We start from the raw sequence: 27,984 nt of genomic DNA, 5'->3' as shown, positions 1-27,984 counted from the left end.
TTAAATTAGTCGTTGTAGTCACACGGTCTGGATCGGAAGCAAGGCTGACTCAGTACTACTTTCAATCACTCCAGTATGTGTCCGTGTGCGCAGTTGCAACTGGTATTATCCTGCTTCCCACAGTTAAATTCCATGAAAGACTAACAAGTTAAGAATTCAATAAAGTGCATGCACTGGCCAATGTTTTAACCACTAACTGACCCTTAAAATGTCCCCGCCTATGTAAGCTGAGCAGTTATTGTGAATGGTGCACGCAACATGGTACTATCTTTCCCATTTGCATCAGAGTAGATAGATGGTTGGCAGTCTATGACGACGGTTCCATCCAAGAGAAGCCCTCCAAAAATGCCTCTCTTGTGAAAGTATCATCTCCCATAATGACGAATTGTGCCAACTTCTAAGCGAGGTTTGTCCAAAACTCAACCAGCTATGTCGCTGTTATTATGTCAAACTTCTTCCCATTTTGTTGTGGGTCTTCTCACTCCGATTATTCAAAACCTCCAAATAGCAAATTACCTGATATGTCGCTTACCTCATAACACAAATGACATCATAACAAATATTGTAAAAACTACGAGCGAAAATTCCAATTAGGTTGTCACGTAAAATTTATTTATCCGAATGCATCTGTACAAGGATAACGCCGTGCAGAATCTCACTTGAGACCTCCTTCCTCTGAATGGGTGTGGCTTCTTGCAGCTTGGATATGTCAATCAAAGTTATATCGATTGGATTCGGTCACTTCCAGTAGCAACAATTGAATCACATGTAGGGGTTTCATGAAAGTTGTGAGGACTGCAAAAGACAGCTCATGCCGTTTTTTTATTGCGTGACACACTTTCGATTCCGGGAAGTGTTCACATTAACCACCCATTCACTGTGATTAGTAACATCCTGTTTGCTGTCAGCGTGTCTCCTTGAAGAAGAATAGATGCCCACTTTTTCTCATTGGAACTATGCAATCTCCGAAGACGTGGTATGCTCTTGACGTGTGAACTACGTGGCCAAGTTCACCCAGCGAACATAAACTATGCGGTTTCCCATTGCTTACACTTTAAATTAATAAAATCGGTAGGAATTTATGTTAGCCTCATGGACGAAGTAAGTCGTTCTGTTCAAGTATTACTCACTTGTGACATGTGGTGCAATTTTTATGGAAGCAAGGGCATGTTTTGCATACTCGATAATTACTGAAAGCGTCGTGCGTATTCATCAAAACGTTTACCATGGACTTTTTCAGCCAGGGTAGTTTTTCAAGTTTGCCTCCAATTATTAGGAGTAAATGCAGGAGAGAGAACGTAAGCTAACCTATATTGTCACTTGCTCCGCCACAGCTATTCCCGTATTTTGTCGTCCCTCAATTTTGAACTGGCCAGTTTTTTTGCTTTATTTTGTGCATCTTACCGTTAGTTTCCTTGTTCAGCGCAAGATTGTCTCATCGATATTTTTGATCTCAAATATATGAATTTATATCAAGCTAAATGCAGGATTCGTCACTTGGTTATACAAAGGGTCAAACAACTTATAACGGTTTGTCGGCTTCGACGTGATTCTATATCCTATCGCAGACAAAAATAGAGCACTTGTGCGGCGGTTATCTCAACCACATATTTCTAGTGATATATACGTATATCAATGCCACCTGAAGTGATTACAAATTGCTTCTACGAAATAGGCTCTTAAGAAGCTGGACGTTTTCCTTCCTGGGCAATTTGATTGCAAACAAACCAACGACCATCTACGCTACCTGACCTACCAACACTTTGCTCTACAGAAAATCAAGGTGTGTTCCTGCTACTGGCTATAAGAGGAGTTAAAGATTTTATAGCATGCATTTTCACAGAGCGGATATCTTGAATTGTTCAATTCAAAAATATGTAATCCATAGTGTAGAAAATTAAGAAACGTTCTGTTGCGAAAAAGCATTTTCTGTACATCTTACATCCATAAGTAACTCTGCTCTGAGACTAATTACCAGAAAGATTAGAAATTTCATGATTGATTCAACGTATATTACTGCCAATCTGTGCTTGAGTTTAATTTCAGTCCAAATTTCACACAAAATGATAGCCAATACGCCGACTTCCTTGTGCACTTATTCGTGTGCTTGCACCATGCCTTATATTTTTGTTCCACGATATGATTGAAAATCACACTCTCGTATACCTAAGTGTTGCTTTTTTACAGCAGGGGAGCTCGAGCGACGCTGTATCACATTCGACCCATCCAAAAATGTTATGGAAAAACAACAATTCATTGAAGTCATATATCGGTTTACGACCACTCCGATCCTGACTATTATGGTCCTTGGAAGCGATCGGTATCTAAGTGAATGGCGTAAACTCTGCATCCAAAATCTTGTGCGAATTCTGAGCTTGATTTGGCCCATGGAAAATTCAGTTCCACAGACTTGTTTGACAGTGATGTAGCCTACCTAAATGCACAGCCGACTGCTTTATGGACCCTCTTTTCTAAATGCTATGTATCTGCAAATTCACACAGAATTTCCAAGTGACCGATGGTTAACACACCCAGGAGCTTTGTCCACCACATTCGTTCACCTCATGAGTTTCATGGGTATTTTCAACCGCGTTAGAAGATGTCATACTCACAATCAGGACCTCCCGGAAGGATTTCTGAGTGAAAAGGAGAGGGATACAACCACACATTTATCACTGGTTACTCCAGATAAGCCACGTATCCGCGGGCTTTCAAACGCGCACGAGATTAATAGGTATTTCTGCCCACTATAACGAACGAGTTAGCCTCCGTTTCATGAGCTTTTTTTAGTGGCGTGTGGTAAAACTTGAAACTATGGGATCCCAGTTGGTCATTCTTAGCCTCAGAGACAAAATTGAACTCATGGAAATGACACTAAGTTTTAACACGAAACACAGGTAATGATGACGTTTGACGTCGAACCGTTGTTCACTTACATTTCGGTCGAATAACTAGTTGACACTACTTACGTTTCCATTATGGAAAATACTTTATATTTGGGAATCCAATCTGCCAAATCATCTAAGCTACTCTAAAATTGTCGGGACATTCTACAGATGCCCTTATGGAGTTGCGCTGGGGATTCCTCTCCAACCGTCTTGAACGACTAAATTACGGGCTACGAAAGCAGAAGTTATCCTAAATACCCAGGATTCCGCGATCTATACGCGCGATGTCGATGATATATTTGCTCCATACACAGAAAATGGTTGACTACATGAATTCTACTGACTCCCGAAGTGCTCACCGTCATTTAAAGGTCACAGCGAGGTGGTGCAAAGTGATGGGATTTGGATTCTTGAACGTGATGCCCCACAGAGAAAGCCGTGGGCCCTTATTCAGAATCAGCTTAAGTTGGCCCATATAAACTGCGTAGTATCTATATCCTAAAAGGTTTTCACAGTCTAGACAAAACCGCGCTCTATTCGAGACCCACCTTGCTAGACTATGCAGTACTGTTACTCCAGACCGTGAGGTTTTTGCATACCTAGTTTACACTGGATGGTGTTATTGTTTTGTAGGAAGTCCATCATCTAAGACCGTGGAGCCCAGACTTTCCTAGTCCCAGTTTATACATTTGCTTACGTTAATTTTCAGTATGTCTCTCCACACAAGGGTGAAACTTGTTTAGGTTGGTTTGATTTGACTAAATGGTATGAGGGATCCATGAGGAAGAATTTCCTTGAGAAGACATTCAGGCCCAGACCTTGTTATTTTTATTCTGCTTTCTTTAAAAGCAACAGTTCCCGGTTTTGGCTGGTTGGGTAGCAGCTCGGTATGCTCGACAGTCATGTGACTAATAATTCTGAACAGCTGAATAATATCCATAGAAAACCGTTTCGGGCTCTTAAAGATATACAGTTATCATTTAAAACTTATTCCTGCAACTATCCCACGCTTTTTCTAGTTTTCAGTATGGGGATGGTTTGATTTTTTTTCACTGCTTTCAGACGGCATTGTGGGGCCCATAGATTTATGGAACTTTTGGCAAAAGTTGGAAATCCCCCAAATTCTAGCGTAAAGGCATATTTTAATCATTCGTATTTAATCGCGTCCATTTCTATTCGATGAAGAGTTCAGCGTGTTCAGTAAAGCCTTCATCACATTTCAGAAACAGTCCGTCTGAATCGTCAGCTAAATACACATATATAATTCGCACAGGCGAATAAAATTTGTACATGTTTTCCAACACCTCTCCTTGCTCACGTCTTAAGCCTTGTGCTCCGCAATTCTTCAGTTCCACCTACTCTGATAAAAATCTTAAAAAAACATCACTGTTATATGCAATACTCGTTATGCGCTCGTAATTACGGATACCAATGGTCTAGGAAGTGATAAAAGTCCTAGATATAGTTGTCTAGACGGAACTTCATGAACTTCTTGACGTCGTGCATCGAGTACACGGAATAAAAATTGGGCTGTTAATAGAACATGTTTATCGTTCAAGAATGTGTTCAAACATCCTTTCAGTGTGGTTATACTTGCAACTATGGGATCCCAGTTGGTCATTCTTAGCCTCAGAGACGAATGTGAACTCGTGGAAACGGCACTAAGTTTTGAAACGGAACACACGTAATGATGGCGTTTACGTAGAACCGTTGTTCACTCACATTTCGGACATTACTTGTGTTTCTATTATGAAAATTCCTTTATAGTTGGGAATCCCATCTGACAAATCATCTAACCTCCTCCCTCTGCGATGGGGATTCCTCTCCAACCGTCTTGAATGATTAACTTACGGGCTACGGAAACCATAATTCATCATAAATACCCAAGATCCCGTGATCTATAGACGTTACGTGGATGATATATTTGCACCACACTCGGAATATCGTTGACCAGGTGAAATCCACTAACTAGTGAGGCGCCCACCGTCATTTAAAGGCCACAGTAAGATAGTGCAAAGTGATTGGATTAGCATTCCTGAATGTGATGCTCTGCAGAAATCAGAATCAGCTTACGTTGACCCAAATTAACTGCGTAGTACCTATATCCTAAAAGGTTCGCACCATCTAGAGAAAACCGCGCTCTATTTGAGTCCCGCTTTGCTGGACTATACTGCACTGTTACTCCAGACCGTGAGGTCTTTGCGTAACTGGTTGACACTGGATAGAATTATCGTTTGGTAGGACGCCAATCAGCTAAAACCGTGGAAGCCTAGACTTTTCCAGTCCCAGTTTATACATTTGTTCACGTTAATTTTCAGCACTCAGGAGTGAAACTGGTTCAGATTGGTTTGAGTTAACCAAATGGTATGAGGTGCCTATGAAGGAGGATTTTCCTGAGAGGTCATTCGGGCCCAGATCTTGTTACTTTCAAAAGCAAGAGTTCCTGGTTTTGGCTGGTTAGGTAGCGACTCGGTATGCTCGATGCTCCTGCGACTAATAATTCTGAACATCCGAATAACATCCATAGGAAGGCTCTTTAGGCTCTTGAAGATCTACAGTTATAATTTAAAAATTATTCCTTCAACTATTCCACGCTTTTTCTAGTTTTCAGTATGGGGATGGTTTGATTTTTTTTCACTGCCTTCAGATAGCATTTTGAGGCTCATAGGTTTATGAAACTTTTGGTAAAGGTTAGAAATCCCCTAAATGCCAGCGTAACCGCATATTTTAGCTACTCACATTTAATCGCAATCCATTTCCATTTGTTGAAACGTTCAACATGTTCGGTAAAGCCAGTCATCGCATTTCAGAAACAGTCCGTCTGAATCGTCAGCTAAATACAGATATACAACTCACACAGGCAAATACATAGTTTCCAACACTTCTCCTTGCTCACGCCCCAAGCCTTATACTCCGTAATCCTCCATTCCCACCGACTTTGATAAAAATCTTAAAATAGCATCATTGTTATATGCAGTACTCATCGTGTGCTCGTAAGCACATATACCAATGACCTGGGCAGTGACAAAAGTCCTACGTCTAGTTGTCTTGATGGAACTTCGTGAACTTCATGGCGTCCCGTATCGAGCATACAGAGTAAAAAGTGGACTGTTGATGGCACATTTTTATCGTTCAAGAATCTGTTCAAACATTTTTCGAATAGTTGCCTAATTGTTCGCTAAATTGATGAACAAGCTTAGAGATGGTCTGAAAAGGAGGCTTGTCCTCCATGTGTTGCCCGACGAATACACGGGCATTGAACTTAGTTAAAAACCTTCGCCCTGAAAAGTCGCAAACTATTTCTTCCCAAAATACAGGAGTAATTTTTAGGGCTACTTTTTTTGATGGCCACATATCACAACATCTGTAACCTATTTGACTAGCTTGCTTGTTAGTATAACCCTTCAGTGGGTTTTGTTTGTCTGGTAAGACGCTGTTGAACCTTCACCCTTGTGAGCACATAAGGCTGGTGTACAGATGTCTTTGTGAGATTCATTCACTTATACATAGTAATGAAATTCATTAAGCGCTGCTAAAATCTAGGCCACAGGAAAACATTTCCGAAAAGAATGGTGATTTAACAAATGCTGCTCGTCGCCTCTGTCTTCGCCAAACGGTTCAAGTGCGTCTCATTTAGTAAACACCTTTTAATACATGTTCATCGAAATCTAGTATTGTAATCCGAAAACAAGTTATTTTTGCGGTATAAAGCACTGTAGAGTAATGCACTGCACTTCTGTGACTCACCATATTCAGTCTCTGTACAAATTACTCTTTAGTGCCATCTATCACATTTACGTAGAATACTTAGTCTTTAAAGGTAACTCATTTAAGATTATCTCATTGACCCACATTCTCGATAAGATGAGAAACGGATTCTCCTATATTTTAAAAGCACCGGTACTCTCAAATCCCGTCATTTAAAGGCTTAAGCTGTCAGCCTTGTTGGTGAGACAGCTGTAGTTAGATAACTGGTCGGTTAACTCACTGAGCTCAGGTATCAAATTATATTTCAAATGAGGAAACTAGTAGGGTATCTTTAAGCTTTATGGCACTGGTGGGATCTGCCGCATGACAGTGTGTAGAATATATTTACTGTAAACACCAAGTAGCTGTATGCTTCTATTTAGTACAGCTTGCCCATCCCGTTTGAATCGATTTCTTATATAGGACGGAAAAAGCCCAACTGGTTTTTGAAGTTCTGTCTCATTGTTTCATGACTTTATGAACTATTCAAACACTGTATTCAACGTTCCCTCTTGCCTGACTTAGCCATCAAATGTATATCTTTAGACTAAGTCTGGCTTGGCGTACATCGGTAGCGTATTATAGTTATTATTGATGAAACTCAGGAGATGGCGTTCAACCCGCTGCTTGTAGCCCTCATCCAAATAGATGGCTTTCAACTTTTTCATGTCTTCTGGTGTAATCTGGAACGGAAAGTAATAAATAACTCACATTATTGCACGTTTTGATATGGTCAATTGACAAAAGTAAAGTCTTGAGGTTTTTTATCAAGACTTTGTTTTCAGCGGCCTCGACTGTTGGGCTGCGGCTCATGTGTTTGAAGGTAAATTTCCCTGTGCCAATCAAATTCAACAGATCACTGGGTCTTAATGACTGTGCGTGCTCGAGTAAGACGCACGCTACCTTTTTTGTTTATTCACGTCTCTAGGTGTAATGGATTAATTACTCACTACGGTTGTCTCAAAGACGCTTCACACGTTTGCAGGCGCACATTTGGCAGGAAGGTATGTTAAGTAATGCGAGTTTTTTGAACTGCAGTGTTTGGGATATGAGTCACAAAACCCGGGGTTTCATCTACCTCGCATATCGTTGTATTCATTTCCTAATTTGGTAGAAGACGAAATATAGTGCAGCAAATACAGCCCAAGGGGTGCCGCTGTAACGATTCCATCGTTCTGTAACAAAATACACAGTTAAATGTTAGCTTTTCACTTGGCGACGGGGAAAGTGAACCAAGTAAAGTGTCTGGCTGTCTATTCCATTACAAGCTAAACCGTCGGTGTGGGTTTGATTTAACTCAAAGTATTTTATGAATTATCCTTTCGTAAACATCCGTACGATGATGCATCGGCTATGAATGAAACTCTTGATGGTAGTGCATTTTCTTCCACCAAGCAGTGACTACCTGTTGATAGAAAATTCCTCGGCGAGTCATCAATTTTTGTGGTTTGCCAAACTGAAGCCAGATAGTTAACAAAACGAACAACTCTGCAATGAATTTTATGATGGAAACGGATACTTGTCAATTTGGAGTTCATCCATTATTTCTTGGAATTATGTTAGCCTCAAGTCGTCTCAGCACTACTTCTTAGTCAAACGACACACTGAGTAAGCTCGAATTTGTAATTATTCATGCGGACTTCGCATAGCGCATAGCATGCGTTACCCTAACATATATTCAATACCTCCAAAGCCATCATAAGGTGATGGCGTAATAAGGAAGAGATTCATTTATTTGAGACTATCGTTTAATTTGCCAGCCGCTTGACCAAAGTTAGGAGACTGGACATTAAGCTGTGAAACCCATACTTCACAGTTTCCTAGCATCTGCACAATTCTTATATATATATATATATATACTTATCACTTGCTGAGTAGTTTTATTTTTTAGTCGATGACCTGGCAAAACGCCGGCTATACTTGTCAACGGTTACTGGTCAGCAGGCACCTAAATGGTGACACTGAGCAAACTGAGTAACAGGTGGCTGGTGCATTCCTTGGAAGAATCCATACTATTTCCACACTAACCAAGCACAAGACAAAATGTACGACAATATGAGGACTTCTTTCCCTTAAACTTTGTGTTCACTAATGTTGAATAAACTTGTGTTCAGGGCCTCTAGACGAAGAAAATTCGTCAACAGTTACACCAAGTACTCTCATTTGCATACGAGTTTCGTTTTGAAGGGGTACTTAAGTGAATCCGTCTAACCTGTTGCCTATTCTGTTCTTCATATACACTGGTCTTTATGTGCGCAAACATTTGCCTGAAACTCTTTCATGGCTCACGACCTTTTCCATCTCCGTTGTTAATTTTCAAAACTTCTGCTTGCCTACAAAGGCTATAATACGCAATGTAAATTTTTCAGCTAAGTTGTGCTTCAGATCAGCTGTTTGTCAGCTGTTTTGTCCTATGAAAATCTTTCATTTTCTGGAGTAACCGCAGCCAAGGTTAATATTTTTTTCGCTCCGAAAATATAGCAAATGTTGGAACTCAAAAAAATCTTCCCTTCCCAAGTCCACACGGTGGCAATTTCTGGTAAAACAACTTTGATCGCAATGTTCAGCATCTTTAGACGTCCTGAGTAGCCACAGGCTAATAGCTGACAGAACTATAATCCATTCGTTGAAAGATCACAGTAGACAGCCAGATGATTCGTTTCTCTGGAAAAAAAGGAACTAATTTCTTTCAAGATGTCTTTTTAGCTGTGATGCGGAAGATATATTTTAGGCTGATTGGACGGAAATAATGCCGGAAAATTAACCACCGTTTCACTTCCAATGACAACAGTATTGAGAAAATTATCAATTCCTAACCAGATTTTCGCTTCACACAAAACATAATCAAAAACGTTTCCTTCTATATAGAAATGGGCTAGTGATGCACACCTCAGGAAACTAGCTAACGCTAATAAATATCTAGGAGCCTCCTCTCGAGAGCGGTATGTCTGTGTGTGCGGAAAAAGCGTCCCAGGTTACTGCAAATAACTAATGGGTACTTGCGGAAAAGTTCTGATATACCAAATATCGACATAAACTAAATGTTCGACGACTCACCTCCCCATTATCTGCGAGCATTTTTCTAACCAGACTTCCAAGGCATGTCTCGTCACGCTGCTGTTTAAAATCAAATAAAAATAGTGTTCCAAGACATTACTGACCGCTATTTGTTTGGCCGGTCGTTTTATAATTCAGCAAACTCAATACAGAGGAAAACTTTGGAAAAACATCTAACCAAAATGGGATTATTCGTTTACATTTGCCGAACGGATTCACTGTGTGACTGCAGTATGGAACACATACATCGAGCCCTCCAAATCAACGAAGTTTTACTGTGCCTTCACTGTTATTTGCGACCATCACAAGTTCCATACTGGATTTACTGTGCACTAATCTTCAAAAGAAGTCACATAGTGTGTCAACTGTTTGTACGAGGTATGTATTCTCACAATGAGATGAACATACATTTGGTGATTCGCCTCGCCTGACTGCTTCAACGAGCCATCGGCATTCTCCTATACAGAGAACATCGCCTGATTATACACACTCAAGGACAAAGAAACGAGTTAGTCTAAGAGGAATTCTTTTTAATGAATACTTGATTGCTCAATAAATAAGAGCAGGTGCTGTTCATCGTGTTTGACTGAGTAGCTGCTGGGACAACAATCACATAACAGATACTAGAGAGATTTACCTATTACCATCCGCGTTTGAGTTCCGGAAACCGGTCTAATTGTGACGCCTTTTAAGAGACTAGTGAACGCAAATGGCCACAGACATACTACTGCTATCAGTGAGAGAGCATAAGAAACTAGGCGATATGAAATCCAGAGCTTTCTGCAAACTGAACGGATACTATTTTAGATGGGCTACCAAGAGTCAGTAACAGATCGCATGCATATGAGTGTGAGCTTCGAACATGATTAGGCACATACCTGACTAGTGGACAAAAAACTAGACATTTTTACTGTCATATGGGTCTTGCTTATGTGTTTTTCAGGGTGTGCCGCATTGAACGAAATTCCCCACTGGCGCCATGCCTTTACCTTAAGTTCAATTCCACATAAGTGCAGGAAATCCAGTGTTTCTTGTCATGAACCGGGAGAATACTGTTAAGTATTTCAGGATCATGATAATGTACTGTATTTCCGATTTCTTAAAGTCACGTATAAACCAACTAGGTTCTGGTATTCGGCTGCAGTTGTGTTATTCCTGAACGCTATGGAAATAAAATAAAACAACATACTGACTGGATGGTATCCAGCTAACATGAAATTTTCAACGGATTGCAAATTCTGTCAGTGGTCGTCCCGATTGATAGGTTGGCTGTGCTTCTACCCCTTAAAAATACCAACACTTGGGTAGTATTTCTACGTGAAAGCCGCTTACACTTCAATATATAAGACATTCATTCCAAAGCATTTTGTGCAGTTCGATTATGATGATGGTTGGGTGTATTCATAGGTGGCTATCATGCCAGTTACCGTGGAAGATTGCGGAATTTTTACTGTCAGAAAACTGTTGTTGACGGAACATGTAAGCTTATGTAAGCCTATATTATTTATCAACGATTTGCATAGGCAACACAACGCCGAGACCCACACATGCAAGTAGAATTTTCATAGTGATCCGTTTGAACTCTACTCAAACCATCAACCCGTCTTCATGCGTAAACTAGTGGTCCGAGGGTCGAGCACATTTCATCATGCACTTGTTATAATGAAGCATCTTTCCACTGGAACTATTTGTGCACTGAATTTGAACCCGTGCTTGTTTTAGCCTCTGGATGACCTTCCAGTGAGTTTGACGAGTCTCGCTTCTTTTTGTTTGGCCTTTTGTTACTATAAACGTCTTCAAAATATATTGTGCAGTGAACAACTGCGTTATTTTTATCACTATGCGCTCTTCTAGATTCTTGTGACGGCCGCGTTCTTTTGCTCCGTTGGAAAGCACATTCTAGGAGTAAATACAGGTGTTTTATGAGGAATATTGCCAGGATGCCTAAATTAAAGCTGATTGCAGTGGGATGTCAGTCAGCTGGAGGATATCAGTCACTGATTTTCCATCAGCTACACTTGTGCACTTTATAAGTATTAGACCAGCAAATCAGTTTGCTTTTACTTCCGTTTCCGTGTGGAGACAGCTTAGTATAGGACCTGAAGGATTTCGTCTTCTCTACTCAAGTACATCTTGAAGGAAGGGGTACGATCTGTAGGTTCGGTGAACTGATGGCACTAAGCGAAATAAGGATTGAAGGCCTAATTTGAATCCAAATCCAAAAGCTTCTTGGTGGTACGAACTTTTCCATAGTGTGGGATAATATTGAGCAGCTAGGTGGTAAGTTTTTTGAGCCTTTGTCCCAATTCCCTAATCTTAATAGACTCTGTTATGAATTTGGCAATGCAGCAAGTAATGCATTTAATAAAGTTTACAGGTGACTTGAACAACTTCGGGTTAAAAATCCGGTAACCACAAACTTCATTCATCTACAATAAACATAAAATGTGCTGACTTCGACAATGAGTCATTAACTACTCTGTTTAACCGATATCTCGGCAGCAGGGATTGCCGATAGCTAGAGGGTAGTAGGAGTAATACCGTATTTGAAAGGAAAATGCTAATTTTCCACCCGTCGCATAACCTGCGAACCCATCTGAAACAGGCTCTCAATTAGGATGAGACGGATAAGCTGACGCCAGTTCACACATCAAAAACCATAGTGTGCGCTGGAAGACACTCTGTTGCCTTTACCATTAGCGACAACATTGAGGATCCTACAAGTGTAAATGACAACAAAGATTCAGATGTAAGGTTTCAGTTGTGTGTAGACTGTTGAGTTAAACGGAGTTCGTTTTCTCAGGTCCCAAACTGTTTCACCAGCCGATTTTTTTTCAAGTTGTCATGCCTCTCATTATATTCTTTATTTCGAATGCAGGCTTATCGTTGGTTCTTTCATCCAGTGTGATTTTCGGATACTTCGTCCCGGAATCACTCCTGAAGGACCTACCAACAGTATTCATGAATTGACCTGATGAGCATTATCCGACGCTTACAGTCCTTAAATATATACCCGATTACTGGCAGGCGAAGTCATAAACTTGTGTGACTTCAAAGACCTTTCTATCCCACAACAACGAAATATCTGGTAGAGAACACTTGAGCACATCTGAGTTGACCCCCTCAGTCTGAGTCAGGCTGCTATCCGTGGGGTTTCTGACATAATAAATGCACTTAAATGCACTTAACTTGATCAGCTTTCCTCATCTCTTTTCCCAAGTTGCTTAAGAAGGACTCCTCCGTTATGACATGGCCACAAAATTTCTATCACCCAGAAAATGCTGCTCATTAAAACACTTGTTTCACTTCAATTGGGCATAAAATACCTTCGCTTCAGTTTATCTTAATCCTTTTCCGCTTTCAGAATAGAAACAACCTGATGTCCCTTCACACCAGAAACCGTCGTGATTGTTTTCTCCTTAGTATATCTCGATACCTTTTTGATCGAAAAGTACATGCGTCTACAGCTTCTTGCTACAGTCTGCCTGTCTGCTTCTCGCAAACTTCCTCGCTTGCTTAAAATTCACTCTCAGATGCCTGCGTTTTGTTGGGAGGACGTGAAATATAGACACTGAGAAAGGGCCTTGTACATTCTTGATACTCACGCTTTTGTTGAAAAGTTTTACTTCAAACTGACTAAACAGAAGTGATGTGTAATTATCTCATTCTTGTCTCGTTGTTAGTGTTCATTTTGGTTAGTAAAGTGCACATGGAGTTGGTAAGCCTTTTGAAATCATAAGAGGTTGGAAACTCTGAATTGATTCTTTGTGTAGAACAACGCATTGTGAGGTTATTCCAAGTGGTCTTTGACTGATTAATATTATTGAATCTCGGGAAAATTTAAGCCAAGACATTTCGTCTGCTAGATATTTTGGGCAGCAAAAGAAAGCTGTAATTCACGGAATAAACGACATTTAGATGAAAGGATTTCAATCTGTGTGGTGAACTCACAGATGGTTCATAGAGCATATCGTGTGCTTCTGCTTCGGCTTCAGGAAAACGATCATGATAGATGACCAGTGGCCAAACATCATTCAAGAAACTGATGCAATGGAATGAAAACCAGGAAAAGAAAAATGTTGTTTGCGTCCGTAACATTTTATTTACTAGAGGTTCCACGTAAATTTACTGATGGGCAAAACTAGTAAGAACTGGTTAATTAAATCGAACCATTTTGCTACATGGCACGTAGTCAAACAAATGTCCTCAAGCAACCATCAAGTCCAGTTTCCGAGGTCCATATCGACCCGTCAAGATACCCTCATTAAGTGAACAAAACCATCAAGGGAATACTTATCCCCGGTCCTAAAAACAGTACACGTGGTCTAGACAGAACCTAACTCAAAGCTATTTCATCACCGCCTTAACTCTTCTTGGAATTCATGAGTTTTGTGCAGTACATGAGCTTCCGTCAACCTCATGTTCCAAGCGTAACCAATGTATACAAGCCAATCTAATATCAAGCAAGTACTGATGCACCCACCAGAGTACAGTGTTATTTTAGCGAAAAACCACAATTTTAATGTTATAATCATTTACAGCTGTACGATGTGTAGCGAGAAGCCGTCCTCCATTTAGGTCCCCTTCACCGGCTTAAGGGTAGGCAATTACAAATAGAAAAGAATTTCTCAAGGCCGATAGCTGCATCATCATCATCATCATCATCATCATCATCACATGAGTTACACGGCCCTAGAGCCGTGTAAATTTATTTCTATAAAGTTTATGATGGAAAGAACGAAAATGGAGCACGGAACCTAGGGCCTGCCTACCACAAGTCCTCGAGGTGCATACATCGAAAACAGTCAGACAATTTGGGTAAAAAAACGACAGCATAAATTTCGCTGACATTGATTAGCCGCCATGTTTCCACTAAAGCACAGAAAAGGTCACATGGAACTGTTTTCGAGTTTCAGGAAGGCATGCGAAATTTCGTTTTCGATTTCCATATTGGAAACGGCACAGTTGCGCTGGAAAACGTCTCAAACCTTTTTCCAGCAGGTGAATCGAATTCCTAGAACCATCGTCTTATAAGAGATTTGGGCCACCACAATTTACACTTTGCTTATTTATACACATAAGAAGTGCAAGAATTGCGAAACTGACATAAAAAATGGTCTCTCTGCAAGTGATATCCTTCCACATTCTTTAAGTAGTGCAGGCAAGACAAAATAAGTTGAAAATCAGCAAGGAACAAATCAGTGAAGTAGTTCTACAGAAAGATAAAGGAATTCAAAGTTCGTACCTGTGTCAAGTATGTAGTTGAATTTTAAACACTCTAGAGATCCCCTAAAGGTCTATGATGTAATTCCCATGGAAGTTTTACATGACGTTTCCGTCATGTTTTTATTGCAACAAAAATTTCCTTGTAGACTTTATTCAGCTAGAAAATCAGGTGCCAACAACGATCCTACTGATCTGCACTCATGGTGAGCTGAAAACTTTGATGCAACCGGTAAACTTATAAATACGCACAACTTTGTTTGTGATCCTTTCGGATTTTCTGTTGAGTAAAGTTTCCCGTTACCTTTCGTCATGAGACCCAACTAAGTGATTACGGACCAGCTGATTAGTAGATCTTTTATACTGGTTTCATTCCCCTTTCAGTGGCATACAGTTCATCGGGCAATAACAAAGCGATTCGTCTTAGGTATTTCGGCAGAGACAGGTCCCATCTGTTGCATATCAATTCAGGTACAAAAACCACCACAATCAGGAGTCTAAGTCTCAAGCGACAACCTGGGTTGATAAACCAGTGACTGAATTTCATCTCCCCAGTACTTTCAATATTGCTTTCCTGGAAAAGCAGAATTATGTAAAGTTTTGATGTACAAATCATGGAATGCATTTTTACAACACTTCGTTGGTAGACGTCGCAATTTTACTCATTGGGGAATTACAATTCACTTCCAACAGACCTAGGCCGGACCATCAACATTGCGCAGAGTTAACTTCCGCTGGTGACCAAGATTTTTCTAACTGTCCAGTAATGTGTTCTCCAGGCCGTTGGAGAGCATGTATAGAGGCCAATATTTTTTCCACGACATCCGTTTCAATGAATTTTGTTCATTTTGATGCTTTGTAGTTTACATCTCTAAACTAATGCAGTCTGCCTACTTTTGACAAGAAAGCGAACAATCTCATCTGCATAACTCCAGAAGTCTTCGTTAGACTGAAATTGACAGTGACCTTTGCGCAACCCGGAGTTACACAAGAGAAACAGCTATCGTTTGAGGTCAAATGACTGGTCGATAAGGCCCGAGTAAAGTCAGAGGATGAAAGTTTGAATCGCTGATATCTGCGAGAGTTGCTTAATTTTTCCAAGATGTAATGGCCCGTCAAGCAGTAATTATACTCCGCAGAATTAGGAAACTTTAATGTGATCCACGCATTCCGCTCACAGCTCTGTGGAGGCACGGAGTAGTGAAGTCGCTATAACTTGATCATGGATATTGACTGAGTAGCCCAAACAAAACTCGGACCCACCGAGTTTCCTGTGCACCTCGATGAGAATCAAAGCAGTAGATATCCATCAGTTTGCAAAATGAAGTGATTCAGAAAAAAATACAAGTTTTGATTAGCTGAGTAGGGCAAAATCAAACTTGATTCGCCTGAAACGCAGCAACTCAAAACATTTGATCTTAACGTCAGTATTTTTTTCTAAAAGTCAAACTTTGTTATAGGACCTTCATTGATTTCCAACTTGATTCGCCTGAAACGCAGCAACTCAAAACATTTGATCTTAACGTCAGTATTTTTTTTCTAAAAGTCAAACTTTGTTATAGGACCTTCATTGATTTCCAACGAAACTTAAAGGTTTTATGTCTTCCGGATTATCACAAGTGAGTGTACGAAAAACAGTGGGCGTAAATCGCATTATAGTCTTGGTATATTTTTAAAATCCTGCGGGCGCACTCTTGCCTGACACTGCACCGCAAAGAAACAGCGAATATCGTGGACGAAAACGCACCCTAAGGTAACATTTTGTGCCCATTTGTAGTAACCTGAATATTTATCTGGACTGGAAGTATAGCGTTACTCCAGCACTTAGTTCAAGCACCTACATCCACTCGAAATGTGCTTCAAATGTCGGAGAACTAGCTATGCAAATGATACCTCACTGATGATAGTGTGATGATTTTCCCCCATATACTCTTCGCAACAAGTACATAATGTTGTATTTACTTAATACTATTACCAAGCGTCACTCCAGTACAATCACAGTGAGCAGCACATTATAGAGATGCATTCTTGTGACATTATGCTATAGAATGGTGCTTCAACATCACTGTTACAATTAATATTCCTTAGTTATAAACGGGAATTTGTTGGCTGAAATAACGAAATACGAATGCTGCAGAACCCCGTAGAATCTCATGCACGGAGGATGAAATCCAATAAGCAAACCAGTGACTGGGCTACCTTGGTGCCAGATGTCTAACTTGCGTCTATGTTAATCTGAAGTATTCCTCAGTTCGCTTGGAGTATACACATAAGTTCTGCATATGCCGACGATCCCAGGCTGAAAGAAAAGACACTTACTCGTAGAGATCCGTGATCAGACCTTCTTGATAACGGTTGACTAATTTGTTCAAGAGTTTCGCGTGCACACTGTACAGTTGAATGTAGTTGCTAGTTGGAATTTCCTAAAAGGGAAGACAGACAAAGATTCGAAACGCTACTGATTAGAGGAACCTATTGCATCAGCGTCATTGCAACATAATAGCCTGTGCGTCAAAACCAACTAGTACGGTTATAATTGTAAGTACTTTCATGAAAGCATAGTGAAGGGACTGACAAGCGCTTTGTGTAGTGAATATGAGCTCAAGATAGTTCAGTGGTTATGGCGAGAACTGACTTACCGGAAAACGAGTGATTCGAACCAAATCCCGACATCCGGACCACTCCTGTTTAGACTTGGGCGATCGTTACGCTTCTGTCGGATGGCGTGGCCGCCGTGCATCGAAATGCCGGTACAACTGAATGATTGTCTTTATTATTACAACGTATATGAGAAGCTCAACCTAAATCTTGGCCACACGAAATGTTAGAGCATCTGGTCTGTATATACAAGCTGAGCATTTCTCAATAGAAGCATATGTGACGTTAAATTTGGTGGAATTTTTGCAAGCATTACAATCATGCAGCTTCGATGGCCATCATTTAAAATGTTATGTGGAAATAAGTCTAAATCAGTCTTAAATCGCAAAACTAACTTGTTCCTTTGTTTGACTGAGATTCAACGTTTGCTTAAATTCAGACATGTAGCTCCCACGAAATCTAAGTCGTTAACAATATTGCACTGGATATGACCAGGCAAAGTATGAGAATTTATCAGGTTGAATTGAAAGGAATACCGCACGAAATTGAGATCTTTTCAGAATGACAGTTGGAGAGAAAATCAGATTTCTAGCAAGCACAGGGTAGTAAGTTGACAGTTCGGATCCCATTGGACGCAGTTTCGTGATATTTCGCTAGAAATGTTGGATTTCATCTCTGTCAGTTCTCGAAATCTGTTTTTTACCTCCTATGGTTCCATACCCACAGTTGTTCAGTTACAAGTAGATTCACAATTCTACATCCAGTATGCTTTTGTGCATCCAACATGGTCACGTTCGATATTTCACTATGTATAAATATCACATTTGTTTCACTTTTGGAAGTACTGATTACAGTTTTACGGGCCAAACCTGGTTGAAATCTTTTTAAGAATGATGATATCGCAAGAATTGCACTCTGCGCAACAAGTAAGCTGCATTCTACTTATCAGTGATACTCAATATTTCAAAACTATTGCTGGCCATCTGAACTCTTTCATTCATGAATTTCTGTTCGTCATGTAAGTGATAATCGTCGTCTGCCGTTTATGGATATCCTGCTCAGAAAGATGAATTAACCACCGTGTGATTTGCAGATTTATTCACACAGGAAAGCAAAACCACTTTATGTTCAAATCGTGACCTATAAAAGGGTTGGTTGGTAAGAAATCTAGCTTACTGTGCAAGTGTAATCTACACTTTCTGTCAACTGGAAACTAGGTATCAGCTCACCGGAAAAACCCTCGTTGCCATCAGATATCCAAAACTATTTACCAGGATGTGTAGTCGGCGGAATTCCGATACATCTGTAATCACCCTGCAATGTGAATGGTATTCACTTCGCGAACTAATTTCATCAGCATTTAGGGAACTTAGTTGGACATGGATGTCTGGGAGCGCTAGTGTGCCTAGTATAGAATTCTATGAATATTAACTTTAAAGCCTTTTTCGAAATGCATTGTATAAATGTCTGACATTATCTATCAGCCCGCTTTTAAATGTGGTTAAATCTATTTTGACCAAACCGTTTCGATACGGTCAGCAGAGCACATCTTTGAGTATGTATTATGTAGAACGGTGGAATGTCGCACTACAGCAAACACATACTTAAATACCAGCGTCGTCGATCACGAAGCACCTCTGCATAATAGTTCATAACGCTGATCTAAAAAGACATCCGCTGTGTTATGAATGTACCGTAACCCAGCTTTTTCGCTTCCTATGTAAGAGGACAATATATTCACCGATTTGATGGGCGTAGAAATAGTTGGCACCGAAAGCGACCCTACCTTGGAAACGACCCAGCTCTAAAGATTATATACCGTTTGGTAGATTTTGAGATGAGCTTTTTGATGAGAAGATTGACTGATCAGATCCTTTCACAAGTTTGAGTAATCAACGAGCGACATTTCACTGGATTTAGTGGATCACAAATCAAGTGAAACGCAACATTCAACTTCACTTGAAGACGTTCTGTCATGCAATGGTGTCGTATTTAATTTTTCTGAGTTTGTAAATCCGTGACTACCGGCCGTTTACGGCTGAGCCCCAAGGCGATTTTGGGACATTGTGTAATTAAATAGATTTCAGTTTGCCACCTGAGGGACAGACTTTTTGAGTAGCTACAAAATGTGACAGTTGTCCCAAATGAAATAGATAAGATGAAGAAAATCTGATTTGTTGCATTTGAAAAGCATGCTTCGGGGATTCCAAAAAACCGCAGCCTCGAAATTCAGATCAGTGAAATTCAGTGTCACTTTTGATTGCAGTTTGTGGATTTTAGCTAAATATGTATATTCTTTGACAACAGTGTTTTTGCATTGACTGGTTAATTCGAGTTGCTCATACTGTCCACAACGAGCAAGTGTCATTGCCGTAAGCGGAATATCCAATCATTTCATTGGTGATCCTGTTGTTTCAAGTTCAGCTACTCACATTTTGACCAACAGTACAATTTATAGAGGAATTCGCAACAACACGAGAGACGACAAAACTCACTTTCTTGGACAGGCATGTGATTGTTTGCACGGTGCCAAATTTGTTAATATGGAGACTGAAGTACCCGTTTCCCTCTTCGGCGGTTCCTGTGGTAATGAGACATCCCTGAAACAGTGAGGAATAAAGCTGTTTTACACTTCATTTTGGTTGGTTTTATTCCGTTAACCTTGCTCAAACAAAGCAAGAGTGAACTTGCCGCTACATTAGAGAGCCACAGGCCCCAAGCCCGTCCGGTAAAGATTTGAGAGTGAATGTGGAACCAAATTGTACCAAAATGGAAATTTCGGCTTCTGACTTTGGGTACAGGTTCATGTTTTATATATTTGCGGGATTTGTATAATTCACATTCACACCACTCCTATTCGGGCCCTCTTTTTGTTCTGATCAGCCCACACCAAGAAGAGGAAGAGTAATGTGAATATGCATTCCACAAATTAAGTGGCCTCATACCCCAAATGGTTGAATGGGCTTGATTGAACTGATAATTATTCTTTTTTGTAGTGTCTGCTGCCAGTTGACGCCTCACTTCGTTCATGTGCCTATGGATCTGATTGGTTCTTCTCTTCAAACCGTGTACTCAGCCTAACTAAATCACAGGAGAACTGTACTCCTGAGCCTTCAACCACATAAACGTCCGCCGCCGGCAATCCGAATGAAATGAGTCTGCGTCCTGTGAATTTGACAATATGGATGCTCCAGTCAACTTCATGAATAATTTTTAAATCCTGACAGTGCTTCGCGGCACCGACTATGTCAATGCTGTCGTGGTGGTAATACGTGTGACAATTTATTTAACTAGCTACTTCTTTCATGGAAGGATAAAGAAGTTTTGTGAACCCTGAGAGCACGTAGTAGCCGACCGAGTTAAATAGATGCTTTACACTATCGTATTCGGAGAGGTTTAGAAAAACAACAGATCAATGAAGTCTAACTCGTGAACGTCACATGGTTTAAGTTAAGTCGATTAGGAAACACACTCCAGAATTACTGACGGACAAGTCTTTTCCTCAGGGAAAATTGATTACAAAGAACAAAACAATTATACATATGAGGGACACCATGAAAACATGCAAGTTATGGTAAATTAATGTGGATAGATCATTTTCTTCAGCGACAGCACTGGCCGACAGCATCACGCGGGGCAGTAGATGCCAGATGATTGATTGGGAAAATACTAATTAGAGTGTTGTCGGGCACTCGAATCTTCTTACGAACTGGGTCCTGAGAAAAACCGACCGGAACTCATTTCCTAGCCATAGGTGAACTCAGTCCCATGAACAGTAGTGCACCAGCAGCAGTTGCTGGTGGTTTTCAAATTGCCGCACAGTTACAGTGTCCGACTTAGACGTGTAGGATGCTGTGTTCTTTGGAGCCCTTCATCATCATCATCATCAAAGACAGCAACATCACTGTTGGCACTGATGCTTCACTGCCGTACAACCATAAGGTTCATCTAGTTATATATATATATATATATATACATTAAAAAGAAGAGGAAAAGAGTGGGTGGGGCGAAGGACCTAGTGCTGGCCTATGTCAAGCATTCTGAGGTGCCAACACTTCCAACCGCTCAATCAGACAATCCGGGGAGAAACTGACAGTAAGAACACCACTGACATCGATTGACTGCCCTATGAATACCTTATAGACGCCATCTAGTACGATTCAAGAGGTTAATGGGACCATCAAAAACGCTTTAAAATCACATTATCCGTCAATTCTCGAATGTTGTGTTTAGTGCAGTGCAATTTACCGTTAGATAATGGAGGCCTGGATAGGAAACACATCATTTATGGCTATTTTGGAATTCCGTCGGGTCTATCGCCGAAACATCTGAGAAAATTAGGAATATTCCAGTACACTAGATAAATACGTTCAAAACAGTCACGTTAGTCAGAGAGATACCGTGCTTTCAAGTATCTCCCGATATTCATTCCTCCTTCTAAATCTGCAGACGTATAAAATGATGTTACTGACGCATTAGTGTAACGTTGTACCTCGACAGCAATTTGTAAACATGCACTGCTGACTTCAGCCAGATCCACCTTTTCACGGGCCACTGGTGCCGGACCGTCACAGTGAGGCTTGTTTTAATCACTCATCGTCAGCTCTAATAAAATGGGATATCTAATTTTGCGTCTATGCTAATGTTCAGGAGTCAAAATTAAAGAGAGATGTTTCGCTTGTGATACATTTGAGCAAAGATCTATTAACTTACTACCCGAGACCTGAACCATCCTAGTGAACTTTTTATACCTGTTCACTGAGTTATTGGCAATGCGACCAAACCGGTCTATCGGTAGTCATTCCAAATTCACAAAATGATACACCACTATTCTGAACTCCGTCGGTGAGCACGTATGGGGAGAATTGTAAAGGACGATATCTCGAAACAGACCTTCATCTCAACTAGATGGAAATCCATTTTAATAAATGCAGGATATTTCAAAGCACCCACATCAAAATTTACCATAAGACATTTCTGCAATAAACCAACGAACTCATCTGTGTTATACATAATCCTAAATTTTCTCGAGCTGTATTAAAACAACTCTTCAAGTGTTCGACCGTCTGTAGCTTTCGCTTCCATATACCAAAATTTACTCAAAGTTTTCACTTTTTTCACAGCACTGTCAGAAAGACGACAAAACTATAAGTGTACCATAGCGAATACAACAATGGAAGAACATAAAGTATGTTACTTTGTGTTCCTACATTGAGTCAGCAGCTAAACTGTTGTAGTGCCAGAAGGCTCTGAAAATGGGCCGAACAGTAACTCTGATCATTAACTCCAGAGAAGATGTATGGTGTTGACAGAAGTTAGATACGTATCTGTTGCGACCATAACAGTTGCACACAGATTCCCATTCACACCCTCACAGTCAATTTAACTTAAATTTTAAAAACAGTTACATGCAACAGCAATGATACTCCTGTGCGTAATTGAGCTATGGTAACAAGGAAAAGAGATAAAAAGGATACCGCCAATTCTGGTTGCTAATGCGCAGCGAATGATTAGAAAGATAGAATTATCCTGCACTTATTACAAGCCCCGTTCAAAGTAACAGGTAGTATGTGTACATTCGTATGCCGTATTTTGTATGCCTGCAGTCTCACTTTAGAAGGCTTGACTCTCATGAATATGTGTGAATTAGAACCGGACAACAGTCAACCACACTCGCACAACAGACTACGCGCAGCACATCATATTTTTCGTATGAAACGACAGCATCCACTCATCTCTGTAACAGTGTCCCTTCTGTAATCATCATCTTCGACCTTGCCCAGTTACTTGTGGTGTCACAATATGTCCCGGTTACTAAGGAAACACTTGGTGTTTGAAAGTGGAAAACCTTTATTCTGCGATCAGTATGAATGACAGCAGCTGATTCTTCGCAAATAAATCTATTGACTGAGGGTGGCATATGGAACTAGCTGTCGGTCGAATCTCGGCAGCGTTGAATTCTTCACACTTTACTCGATTCAACAGTTTCATTTCCAAAAGTCATCTCCGTTACCCGTTGAAATGTAACTTAATAAATTCTGTCTTAAATATCATTACCCAAGATCAGAGTTAACCACATGTGATAATGATAATTCAGTGAACAAATTCTATGAGATGCTTTTAAGCCGCATTAATTTGCACACTAGTTTGAGCATTACTGGGGACTCAACTAAATCCTAGCTAAATTTCCCGTATACAACATTTATCAACTGACTATGCTGCATGAAGACCACCTCAAGTCTCGCTTGGCAAAATGTTTGAGATATCGCAGTATTTTTTCTTGGATGAAACTACTCAGATGATTGACGAAAACTTTCCGATAGCCCACTGAGGGCATAAAAGTGACCTCTTTGTGCTAAAGCCGCAGGCGTCAACTTCTTGGTCAAGACGTAAAGTGGGGTCCATCGGCTTCACTGATCTAAAGATTAAAATACAAAGCTTTGAACAACGTGATTGCGCCTGCATTTAACTGCCACTCATTAAAGCAAATGGAAAACTTTCCAGCACGTTGAGTGGCATGAAAGGAAGACTGTAGTTCTTTGGCTCGGTCTGTTTTCTGGTGAATGTGAACGAAACCAGCCTACTTTCCCTAATGTGTGAGGGAAATTCCTAAGAGGTTATTGCCCATCAGTTAGACCTATCGAGTTTTCGAAGGGAATCAAGCACCAGACAATAATCTCTCTGTACATACTTCAAATGTAACATGGGTCTGGATATCAGCTATTCAAAATTCCTTTCAAAAATCAAATTCCACAGATCGATCACCTGAAAACTTATTAAATCCATTTCGCATGTCTATGAGTTCCGGTAGGATGCGAAAAAATGTATCCACCGGTTTTGGGCATTTAAGCCAATCGGTTCAAAATCTTAAAAAAGGGAATTCTATGCATAAGGATATTTTGGTATTCCCCGTGGGTATATCTCGTTGACAGTTCATATTTTATACGAAAGGGAGTTTTGCACCGACGAAAACAGTAAATACAAAAATACCGGGCGAAAAGACTTCTCCTCGATAGACATTTTCATTGAAGTACCAGCCTATTTTGCCTGACGGAAGATGTGCTCACAACCATCAAAACACATCTACAATCCTGAAAACTTTGCTCTATTCAATCTTCTCAGTTTTTCAATGGGCCAATAACCTATTCTCTGTCTGGGACAGAGAAGATATAGGTATCCAGGTCGATTGTGCATCCCATCACCGCAATTACAGGTTAATTCTCCATAGTCGCAAGAGCATAATCCAGGTATTGTCTTAATATGTGTTACATATAATACACGGTACACCAGACCACTGTCATCTAAAATAGGTACTTCGGATAAGAATGAATATGGCTCGCCAAAACAACACGCGGCTGTCTACTGATGAGGTAGATGTTGATCAGTTTACCGAGCTTGGTGAATAATCAGTAGACATTCCGTCACCAGCCAGGGATAGCGTCTGGTCGGCTAACGGATCGAGAACCATTTGACAGTCAGTAAATGGACCACAGCTACCGTTATTTCGAAGTATCACCAAAAGCACGTGACCGACTCAGCCACGTCTAAGTAACTCGTGCTAACTAAGATAAAACACCCGAACAATTCCTTTTCTGACTGACTAAATGCGCCCAAGTTGAGAGTTAAATAACTGAAAACCGTCATTTTTGTGTTAGAAATCGTCAGCAAAACATGTTGCCTGGATGCTGAAGAGCATTGGAACTTTGAATAAGAGGTCAGAGCTGAAACCTCTGATAGCTGCGTATCGTGCAATTTTCAACAATGCAAACTTGCATCAGATAACTTGAGTTGAATAAATCCCTGAAAGAAGTGTTCTAGGGAACAGTCTGATTTTCGTGATAAATGCATTCATTTTTTGCATCGGGCCTGTAGCTTGTTTGATTATCAAACCCAAAATCTATAAAACTTCAACGAAAATAACTTGGCAAAGTGATAGAAGAGTAAACGTACCATCCCAGTTCAAGGATTTTGTAACATTTTCTTGTGTTACTGAAACCAAACAGTCTCATTAACCCTCCAAGCAAACACTCATCTTTGGTGAGAGAAGAGAGGGAATTTCCTGTTATATTTTCGTTGTCTGTGATATTACTGTCGTTACACTGTCTAGATTAGACGACCTCTTGTATGGAAAATCTGATCCTTCTCCGATTTCAAATTCAGTGATCACCTAAACAAACCAAACGAGAAATTCATTCGACGTCAAAGCACGCAACTCAGGTAAATTATGTATATCATTTGGGACTTCGGGAAGATTGCTTCATTTTATAGTTACAGTGTACTTGAGCCTTTCAGACATTACCATACGAAGGAATTCAAGATGTGAACCAGCTGGACACCTTGATCCACTCTGCTTGATAAAACAGACGGAATGCCTCTTCCTGATTTAAGTCACATAATTAATCCATCGATCCCCAAGAGGCATTAAGAGATGGCCTTTGCGAACACCAATCCTAGATCGGTTCAAATTCGTAATCATTCTGCCAGACGGAAGCAAACCGTAAACTTGTTGATCAGACCTGACATAGTGGTTATGATTTCCAGGGTGCACAGGAATGTTCATTGCTGAAAGCAATTTGGCATTGACAGACGTACTCACAAGGTTGTCAAGAAATCTTCGACAACCCACGGCCGGTTTCATCCTCCTTGTGGCTCATCAGGTAGGCGTAGTCCCCTACTTTTTGGCTAACTTATGTTTTACTTGAACCCAAATGGCAAGCAATTAGTGAAACACTCGTTTGCACACCTATTTGGTTTTGAGAGAACATCCACATAGAAACCAGTTGCATCGCATGTTTATGAAAATGAGTGTATTGCGCTAACTCAGAATTTACTTGAGTACATGTGCGCCGATACAAACGTTTTTTATATGAATTGAATCTGCTATGAGGAAAATTTTCGGCACTACATTAGATGATTATGGCTGAATACACTCACAGCAGGCTAGAAAATCTGGGTGTGATGGTTCAATATGTCCACATTCGTCAAGAGAATCACTTTCAGTTCAGTGAATAATAGGAACAACATCACGTTGGGTGTAATATGGCCTCAGAATTTACGCTGGTCCAGGCAAAATAATCAGTGAATAATGTGCAACCACATTTTAGTGCAAATAACAGGTTTTCTGGTCTCTATTTTTCTAGACAAAACATAACGGGCATCAACTCACACCAGCGTGATCTTCAGAAAGTTCTGTAGACAAATCATTCGGTGTTGGTGCATTGATGTAGAGGTAATTAAAGCCTCCGGGAAGCCTGCCTCCAACAACCTTGGGTTCGTCGAACCGAGGTAGTAAACGGTTATCATCTTTCTGTGGCTTTTCAGGGGTAGCCACAGCTGGATTGAATAGATTCAATAATTCTTGACCAAGCTGAAAGAAAAAGCATGCAAATGTAGGTAAGAATACACTCGGGTGAAAGCCAACTGGATGGCACGTGTAGCTGGGACAATACATTCTGGACGATGTTGTTGGTCTTCCTACTGCTTCCTCAGATATATTACGTGAAGGCAGTTTTCAATTCGCGGTTAATAACATGAGTTAACTTGAACTGTCTTGACTCATTATTGTGAGGAAATCAAAAGCAGTTATTTTGACTGACCTAAGCTGTGGATTGTACGCCACTCACAGTTTAGAATTCAATGAAGCACTAAGGGGACTTCCAGATGGATGAAAGCAAAAAAAAGGTTATTAAATGTAGGCCGATTTCAAGACTACAATAACAGATTGGGACTTGTGCAGGATGAAAGATGTTTACACAATAAAGAAAAGTCTTTTTCTGTTGCTTGGCTGCACCAGGATATAGCCCCCAGTCGGTGCCATTCGCACTCGATCTACTTGCTGCTATCCGAATACAGTTGAACGGCAGCCGGTTTCATATTTGTACTTCTGCCTACGACGACAATGGAGTCCGCACTAATTTTCTAGTGCACTCTAGCGCTCGGAAGTTGACGCACACTTTCCACATGCATTGTAAATAGTACGGAAGAAACAACCAAGTAATTTTTACTCTTCACTAGTGGTTTGAAGTAATTGCGTCGTAGAGTCAGGATTGAGGCTAAAAACGGTTTTTTACGGTTAGTCGACGACAATCAGAAGACTGTGCTCCGAGGGAGGTAAAATTCACTCACAATGTCATGTCTTCTAATATCGCTTAGTGGTTTGGTGTTATTAAAACTACAGGTATCAAGATTTGTGTTGGATCGTAATAACTGCATTCAGTCTTCTATTGTCGAGTATCTAATGTGTAAATGTGACAACCACTGGAATGAGCAGTATACAATACATGCATTCACTATATGGAAGAACCCTGATCAGTCTAAAGCATGCTCAAAATCTGGTTCCAACGTCGAATATCTAAAATCCATTCTTCTAAAGTACAAAAGACTAGCTTGTTCACTTAGCCGGTTTTGCCGAAAAAATTCTGGTAACCTGGGTAAATATGATTTCATTTATCAGCTCTTACTTGAATACCAC

At 40.4% G+C, this 27,984-nt stretch overlaps 1 protein-coding gene across 1 annotated transcript in view; it reads right to left on the bottom strand.

Annotated features, from left to right (window-relative positions):
* Window positions 1-7,076: 7,076 nt before the first annotated feature.
* The window catches only part of T265_02896 (hypothetical protein), a gene marked incomplete at both ends in the record, with an annotated part of 62,785 nt that continues 41,877 nt past the window's right edge, over window positions 7,077-27,984 (bottom strand). The window contains 6 exons of the mRNA XM_009167249.1: window positions 7,077-7,318; window positions 9,693-9,752; window positions 13,644-13,734; window positions 17,235-17,338; window positions 20,009-20,113; window positions 26,680-26,880. Of these exons, the coding sequence (XP_009165513.1) occupies window positions 7,178-7,318; window positions 9,693-9,752; window positions 13,644-13,734; window positions 17,235-17,338; window positions 20,009-20,113; window positions 26,680-26,880 (702 nt within the window). The remainder of the gene's footprint in view (window positions 7,319-9,692; window positions 9,753-13,643; window positions 13,735-17,234; window positions 17,339-20,008; window positions 20,114-26,679; window positions 26,881-27,984) is intronic.

This window comes from Opisthorchis viverrini (assembly GCF_000715545.1).
Source record: "Opisthorchis viverrini unplaced genomic scaffold opera_v5_40, whole genome shotgun sequence".
NCBI classification, from domain to species: Eukaryota; Metazoa; Platyhelminthes; class Trematoda; order Opisthorchiida; family Opisthorchiidae; genus Opisthorchis; species Opisthorchis viverrini.
This window is presented reverse-complemented; position numbering and strand designations above follow the sequence as displayed.